The sequence below is a fragment of the Panthera onca genome, chromosome A2 (genome assembly GCF_046562875.1).
Source record: "Panthera onca isolate mPanOnc1 chromosome A2, mPanOnc1 haplotype 2, whole genome shotgun sequence".
NCBI lineage: Eukaryota > Metazoa > Chordata > Mammalia > Carnivora > Felidae > Panthera > Panthera onca.
The window spans coordinates 101,757,006-101,765,264 of record NC_138340.1 but is presented as its reverse complement, the minus strand read 5'-3'; the positions used below and the strand labels follow the sequence as shown (position 1 = coordinate 101,765,264).

Here is an 8,259-nt window from a genome sequence, read left to right as displayed (position 1 = left end):
TGAAATATCCTAATGTTAGGACAACAATAATGATAAAAAATCATTTAAAGATTTACCTTAAACTCTCTGGGAGCCCAAGGAATTTCAGTGCCATGCTGACCTGATACTGCTTGTAGAACATATTTGTTCACCTTAAGACACTGTCTTCAAAGCCACTTTTCGCTTGCATTGTTTGAGTCACCGCCCAAGTTTTCACCTTGGCCTTTAGAGAAGTAAAAGAAACCTGAGTAATTAGTTACATAAATCAGCTTTTGTACTCATTTCCTCCAAAGCTTGTGTTCCAATTATCTGCATTTTGAGAAGATACTGCGAATACACTATCAACCTGTGTTCTACTGGCTTTCTTGTAAAAAATTTAAGTATCTTCCACAAAGCCAGCCTTTGATAAATAGGGTTTCTAATACATTTTCATGTAACAAGTAAATCACCACTGGTGGAAAGGAGAACATTAGGGAGTCAGGAAATTTTGTGATCTATTTCCCAGTGTTTCAAACAACTGATTGATACATTCACCCAACATTCATGGAGCACCTAGTATGTTAGAAATAGCACTTTATTCTGTTAGAGATAATATTTTTTAAAATTCCAAATAATATGTTTTTATACATTAATGGTTCTTAGAATATTTTAAAACAAAACATCTTAATTGTCTTGCCTTCACAAAGAAGACTTTGTTTCTTATTTTGAAGGGTTTTGTGTTTTTTTTCCTTCGTACAAACAGCAAAAATAATTTGGTCTGTGTTGTTAATGGGTTACTTTGAGTGCTTCTTATAAAAGCCAAATATATAGGAACTATGTTTTTCTCTTCCAAAGTTCCTCTTGAATTTCAGCTTTTCAACAATTTGCTATTTTGTAGATCATATTAATTCAGTACTTCTTTGTAAACATTTATTAAGGATTTGATGTTTTCTCAGCTTTGTATTTTGTGACATACTAGAACGAACTCAAATCTGTCTATGACAAACAGAATCCCTGAAGAATATATCCAAAGAATAATGTCAACTTTTAAGGTTATATAAATTTCTGGAGCTGTACCATTTTACTTCCTATTTAAATGTCAACATCGCCTATACTTTTTTCTCTATCTACCTTGGTTAGGCACCTTTCTATCCTAAGATTAAGCTAAACCTCTTATGCATGGTTCAGAAAACGCTGGATTCAACTCCCTGCTGAATATGCTATGAGCTGAACGCCTTAAAGGCACTCTGGGCAGTGTCTTCATCTGTACATAGGGATAATAACTGCACCTACAGCACCGGGTTACAGCAAGGATTAAAGGTAAAGTATACAGCATATGCCTGACACATAGTAGCCTGTTCATATTAGCTGTGCATCATTAGTCAGTAACCATCTTCCATTCCATTGTTAAATTGTTTCAACCAGTGACTACTCTATGGACTTATTTATAAATATATAACATAACCAGGGATTGAGTCATACATAACACATTGGGATTGCTTTTTAGCATAATTTTAGGAAGCACCTATTGCAACACCTTCTCTTTGTGTGATCAACGCAGGGTACTCTAAAGACAAGAGCTTGGTTTTTTTTCTTTCTTGATAAGATGAAATTACTATAAATATATATCTATATATATCTATACATATCTATAGATATATATAGATATATATACATACACAGGTTTTTTCACATAGCCTTTCTCCTTTAAGCTCAAAGTTGATTTCCAGATAAAGGCCCCTGTAACTTTTCTTGGCATTGAAGTCATTTAGTCTCCTGTTTTCTAAAGCCACACGAGTCTTACGTGGAAGTGAGTAGGACGCACCATGCACAGCGCAGAGGGAACCCTGGGGCGTTCGCTGCGGCTCCCACCTGTCGGCCGGGTCATTGTGACGTAAACGCTATGGACACGTGGAACACCTGCGGGAGAGCAGGGGTGGGGTCACCCAGAGCGGTAGAGCTGAGCGGGGGATACCCCAGGAGATGGGGGTCGAGGAAAGTCCCCAGGGAGGAGAGAGAGAGGGAGGTTCACCCCCCTCATCCCGGACCCGCCCCCCAAAAGGTGAGGCCTTCGCCCCCTCGCTCCTCCGGATGCCAGGGTCCTGCTGGGAGGGGTCGCCCTGCCAGGCGTCTCCCGAGGAGAAAGGAAGGGAGGGGAGGCGAGGCGGCGGCGCCCAGGGCGCCGGCGTTCGCTGGGAGGCGAGGCCGCCCGCTCCCCCCGGCCGCTGCGCTGCGCTGCGGCGCGCACGGGCTCCGCCGGCTGCTATTCCGGCTGGCGGCGACCGCCGCAGGAAGGGCCGGTTCCTGCGCTCCCCCCGCCCCTTCCCTCGCCTTCTGCTGACGCTGACGTCGGATGAGGGAGCTGGAGGGACGCTCCGACCGCGGCCAGGAGGCTCTCGGGGGCCGGGGCTCCGAGGTACCTGCCGTCCGGGGTCGGGGCGGGGGCGCGCCGGGCGGGCTGCAGGCTGCAGCGGGAGACGCCCGGCAGCCGCGGAGGTCGGGGCGCCAGCCTGGGGCCGCCAACTGTGCCCTCCGCGGGCGGCGGGTGACAGGCGGGTTGCCTCCTCCCGTCCCTGGTCCGCGTGTGGGAACCGCTACAGCCCCTACCCCTCCCCCGCCTCCTCCCTCGGGCCTGGGCAGGTCTGGAGGATGCGCGCGCCATGAGAGCGTGCGTCAATCCCGGGGGAGCCGGAGGGAAGCGTTCGGGGCGCGGGCCGCATCTCCTGCCCCAGCGCCGGCGGCACCCCCACCCACGCCAGCCCACTCCACCCACGCCGTGCCTCGCCTTCCCAGCAGCTGCGGCCCCGGGACCCCGAGGTCCCTTCTGGGCAGGGACTTGCGTCTGGGGCTGACTTGTTGACAAGTTCACCTGCCGCGGCGCCTGGTGTTTGCTTTGCTCTTCGCCCCATTGCCCATCTTTGGCGGAGGTGGCAGGGAGCAGATGGGTGCCTCTTTATAACCACTAGTGTCAGGAGGCCTGAGCTTGGTCTCCAGCGGGTGAGGTGCTCACCAGCCTTGGACCCGACTGGACCACGAGTCCCTAAGTGGGCCAGGTCCGTGCAAACCCTCGCGCGCCCGGTTTCCTTAGGTTGCTACTGGCTCCACCTTTCCTGCCCTCGGGCTATTGCAGCTCCTGCTTCCTCTAGAAGCGAACATATCCTGTTATTAGGTCTGCCTGTGCCCAGAGGCCCCCTTCCCTTCCTTTTCCACTTTTTTTTTTTCTTGTTATGTCCCCAAGTCCCCTCAGCTTCTCCTTGGGGGTCTTGAAAGTACTGTGTCCTTCGGCTGGGGAAAGACATTAACTGCCTGTTTAGAGAGATTTGCAATTTAGAAAGAGAATCAGGTTCTTTTCTGTTTAGATAGCATGACAAAATCAGCACTAGAAAAGGTGCTAGGTAGCAACCTTAGAAACAGATCTGGTAACTTCATAAAAATCATTAGGGCCTGGAAAATGTATCACCAGCTGGTTTGAGAATATTGCATGTAAGAAGAAAGGCACCGAAGGCATTGGCCATTAAGATCTTATAAATTATGACTCATTGCAAACATGTTCCTGTCCAAACATTTCAGTAGTCTCTCCAGAAAAATCTCAAATTGGTTTCTGTGGACCTTTGGTTTACATTTTCTGAGATCTGAACTGTTCCTGGGGTTTGGGAGTGAAATAAGAAATGCTTATAAACGAGATCAATGTTCCAGACTCAGTTTCTTAGCTTCTATTTAAATCACACACACCAGTCTAAAAATACTTTAAAGTGGGTTTCAAACCAGTTTGTTTTTAGGTTTCAGTCTTTATTTTTGAAACGTCATGTGTAGAGAATACAATAGGGGCAAAATCAGTTTATAATTCTTAATAGTTCAAATATCGCTGTCTGGTTTTAGATTACCGTGTATATAATTACAGGAGATGTGGCTTTTCAGTTGTATTATTTTGCATTATATAGGTAAACAGTTCTGTCATTAAAGATATGTGTTTGGAAAATGACAGTTACACAACCTGGGGTTTAAAAAACTGAGTGTGGATCCTCCCCCCATGGGTCATTAAATGGTAAAGGCACTGGACGGTAAATGCCTAGAGAGTTTAATTCATAGCTGTCTTTCCTCCATTTGCTACACTTGAGTATCTGATTTCTCTGAGCATCTTTATTGCTATGCATTTCTCTACATGTCAACCTTATGACAAATACAGAAGATTGTGTTATTCAAAAGAAAATCTTCAAGATTGCTGCACTTTCAATATATTTGACTAAACAGTCCTTTTTTTTTTTTTCAGGTGCAAGCAGTTTTATCAGAGGCAGGGAAGTGTGGCAACCATGAAGTGACATGGTAGGGTCAACCTGAATTGGTGTGAAGTTCAGGGTTACAGAAGCCTCATATAAGAGAAGGTGCAAAAGTCGATAGGCCATAAGGATCAGAAAGAACTTTTCCTTGTTATTGGTTGAGTTCCACAGCTAGAAGCCTGAGGGTAGGTGGCAACGTTTAGGATTAGTGCACTGGTCACAGATGTCCTTTTTATTCCATCTGTATTATCAGATTTATGGGGACCATGGACAAAGATGCAATCTGCATGTTATTGTTCATAAGGTATTACAGATCACTAATTAATTAACCCTATCCCCATCCTCACCCCCTTCTGGAATCTGCCTTGGCAGAGCCTTGAACTCAAAGACTGATAGAGGAGAAAATGTTTTTTCCCACTTTTTCCCTAAGCTGTCACATTTTGTACCACAATCATACCTAGCTAGCATCACGGAGGATGTACAGAGGGCACATAGGCTTTGAATTCCAAAAGAGCAGGATTGGAAGCCCAGCTGCAACCCCCAACTAGCCATGTGACTTTGAGCAAGTAACTTATGCTCTCTATAGATGTCATCATTTCCTTATCTACAGAGCAAGAATATCGACCTTGTAGGGTTGTAGTCAGGATTAGAAATAATATATTTAAGTGCTTTGCACAGTAAATAGGACTCAAGTAATAGTGATTATTCTTTTACATGCTAAACCTATGTGCTATCTGTGTCTGGAGAGGATGCTACTGCTCTTCTCCTGAGATAGGGAATGCGTTCCAATTTGGTTTTGAACAGTTCAAGTGTGTTCTGGCAATACTAAGAGCCTGGGCTTTCCGGAATACTCCCCGAGGCTGGGAGATTCAATCTGTGGTCCAGGAACAAAGCAAAGCTAATTTGTTCCAGTGGGAATAGATCTTCCAACCCCCTGCCACTCAAATGTGATCCATAGACCAGTAACATTGGCTTCCCCTGGGAGCTTGTTAGACATGTGGTATCTCAACCTGCCCTCCCCCCACCCCCCAGGCTCCCTGAATTCAAATCTGCATTTTAACAAGATCTCCAAGTGATTCATGTGTACATTAAAGCTTGAGAAGCATTGTCCTAACCTGGTATTTATCAAACTTTTGTGTCCGATAGGATCATTTGGGAACTTGTTAAATGTGGACTCCTCGCCTGGCTTCTCCCATCTGCTGTTAACACTTCATGTGGCTCTGATGCCACCACTCTGAGAAACACTGCTCTAAACTCTTCATCCAGCGTATTGCTCTAAAATGGGCCTTCAACCATTGTGTTAACAAAGCATTTTGGCAAACATGATCTTTTTTTATATTCAACCCCTTTGAACTAAGTAGGTATTATAATCCCTCTTTATCTGATAGAAACTGAAGACTACAGGCATGATTTACCTAGAGAATGCATATGGTAGAACTGTCTTGAACCTCTATAAACCCTAGTTAACCATGTTTTCACTACTCCAACATCTAAATTGATACAGTAGATGTGTGTGTACGTATGTGTGTAAGTAATTTCAAATACTAATGGATCTCTCCAGGACAGGGCTGTACATAACAGCATTTTATAATGCTTTTAAACAAAGCATTCCTTCTGTCTGACTGTATGGACAGTCATACAGGATAGGATAACTGATTTTGAGTTTCCTCCATAAAGTGAGGATGCTGTTGACCTGTCAGGATAATGCACAAAACATACAGCTCAGTGTCTGAGAAGTGGTAGTTCCTCAACTAATAGCAACTCCTTGTCCCAGTGTAAACCTAGTGAGACAGTGAGTTCATGAAGAGCTGAGAAAATGGCTTTGCTCATGATGAGAAGTCTTTTCTTGCTAGTGCAGATGGCCAAAGCAGGGAAGTGGGGTCACTACTCAACATTTGTTATGTGTATGCCATATGTTACACACTGTGCTAGTACTGGGAATCCCAAGTCAAGACCCAGACCCTGCCCTGCTCTGAAGGAGTTTACAGCCTAATAAGGGGGATAGAAGAGTCTGCTAATTACACTTAACCGTAAACAGGGAGGGGATGAAGCCCATGGCCAAGGCATCTTACCCAGATGATAGAGAGTGAGAGAACACACAAATATAGAAAACCTGAGAAATCCATGGAGGAGGTGACCCCTGAGTTAAACCTTAAAAAACCAATAGGAATTTGGCAGGTGAAAAAGGTTGAGAGTAGAGACAGAGAGCTCCCAACACAGTAAACAGGTTACAAAGAGAATACTGGCAAATAGTCCTCATGTCTGGAGCCCAGTGTACATGTGTGTCCTTACTAGCTGAGTGACCTTGGGCAGTTTTGATCATCTGTGAGTTGACAGAATTAAATGAATTAATCAGGGTAAGCACAGGACTGGTTTCAGTTGTGTGCTGGATAGTTGTAGAGGTGGTGGAGGTATTAGAAAATAGAGAACTGAGAGTAAAATGTCATTAGAATTAGAGAAAATTGAAGAAGTCAATTTTAGAATGCATTTAACAGAAAACAAGTACAATTAAAAGAGGATGACCAAAAAGGATAACTGAGTGCAGTACCGTACTGTGGGGTCAGAAACAAGAAGTATGTGTGTCCAGGGATGAATCACTGAGCATGTACATAATGGTATGTTGTCAACCCTGAGAGTCTAGATTTGGGAGTGGAAAGGTCCTGTTGTTCTAGTGGTGAGAGTATTGTACAAGGAGGGACTACAGAGCCCTGCAGCTACTTCCAGCACACCCATTAAAATCCATTCCATTACTTGCCACCATCATGATCTCTCACACCCACTTCTCTGTTCCCAGGATAGGGCATGAATGTTACACCAACGTCTGAAACCTATTGGTACTTAGGAGAAATCTAGCCTTCTCTGCATGTTTCTAGAGAAGTGCATCCTAAGCCAGAGACCAAGGAGATAATTGTAATAAATGGTGCTTCCTCTTCTTTTTTAAAAAAATTTTTTAATGTTTGTTTATTTGTGAGAGAAAGAAAGACAAAGCATGAGTGGGGCAGGGGCAGAGAGAGAGGGAGACACAGAATCTGAAGCAGGCTCCAGGCTCTGAGTTGTCAGCACAGAGCCGGATGTGGGGCTCAAACTCACAGTCTGCGAGATCATGACCTGAGCTAAAGTTGGACGTTCAACCGACTGAGCCACCCAGGTGCCCTGGTGCTCCCTCTTCTTAGTGTTGAGAAGCCTGAAAGCCACTAGGAGTCCATCATCAAGGTTTTCTTGTGCACAAGAACCATGATGGTAATGGATTTAGGACTAACACAGCACCTAAGTCTGCAACCAAGAGACATTGTTTTTATAGAAATGGAGCCCATTATCTAGTCTCTTTCATCTAGGAATTGAATGGAATGGTTAAAAACAGGAGCTTAGAGTCAAAAGCAAACCTAAGTTTATCAGTTATTGACTTTGGGCAAATTGTTTTACTTTCTGAGTGTTTTTTCTCACTTGCAAAACGGGGTGGTATCCCCTCCATGGTGGCTGTGTCCACACATGAGATAATGGCGTTAAGCGTTTCACACATGTAAAGCACTCTGCGAATGGTAGCACATAATTGTTTCCCTTTGTTCAGCACATATTTTCTGAAGGCCTACTGTGTTTCAGGTACTGTGCTTTGTGTAAGAAGGTAAAGATGAACCCATTAGGGTCCCTGCCCTCAAGGGACTTGCATTGGAGTGCCCGAAATGCAGATGTAATGAGCTCAGTGCGGGAAAATGGGAGTGCGGGGTACCAGCAGCATGAGGCAGTTAAGGACTATAATCGAGGACAGGAGTGGGATGGCCCTGGGGGTGCAAGGGTGGGTATTCAGTTAGGAAAGCCTTCACTGAGGTAGTGACATTTGAGGACAGGCTTGAAGTACACTGTAAGTTGCCAGTTGGACAAAGGAGGGGAAGACATTTTGAGGGAAAGGAACCTTCATAAAGCCTCCAAGAAGCATAGTGTATTCAGGAAAGCTCTAGTATTCTGAAATGGTCTGAAGGAATAGTTCTGTGTGGAGTGTAGTAAAATTTTTGAATTTTGCATTTGG

The 8,259-nt window shown here is 44.7% G+C and overlaps 2 protein-coding genes across 4 annotated transcripts in view; both read left to right on the top strand.

Annotated features, from left to right (window-relative positions):
* Positions 1 to 1,785: 1,785 nt before the first annotated feature.
* On the top strand, positions 1,786 to 5,740 carry LOC145715301 (uncharacterized). Its single transcript, XM_081795038.1, has 3 exons — positions 1,786 to 2,020; positions 4,229 to 4,281; positions 5,382 to 5,740. The coding sequence occupies exons 1-3, from the start codon at positions 1,862 to 1,864 to the stop codon at positions 5,512 to 5,514; spliced, it is 345 nt and encodes a 114-aa protein (XP_081651164.1). The 5' UTR covers positions 1,786 to 1,861; the 3' UTR covers positions 5,515 to 5,740.
* Positions 2,085 to 8,259, top strand: part of ICA1 (islet cell autoantigen 1) — a 148,910-nt gene continuing 142,735 nt past the window's right edge. Inside the window, exon 1 of one of the 3 annotated variants that reach the window (XM_060633888.3) lies at positions 2,085 to 2,374. The gene's annotated coding sequence lies outside the window, so the exon portion shown is untranslated. The remainder of the gene's footprint in view (positions 2,375 to 8,259) is intronic. The other 2 variants (XM_060633879.3, XM_060633872.3) reach the window with 2 other exon arrangements.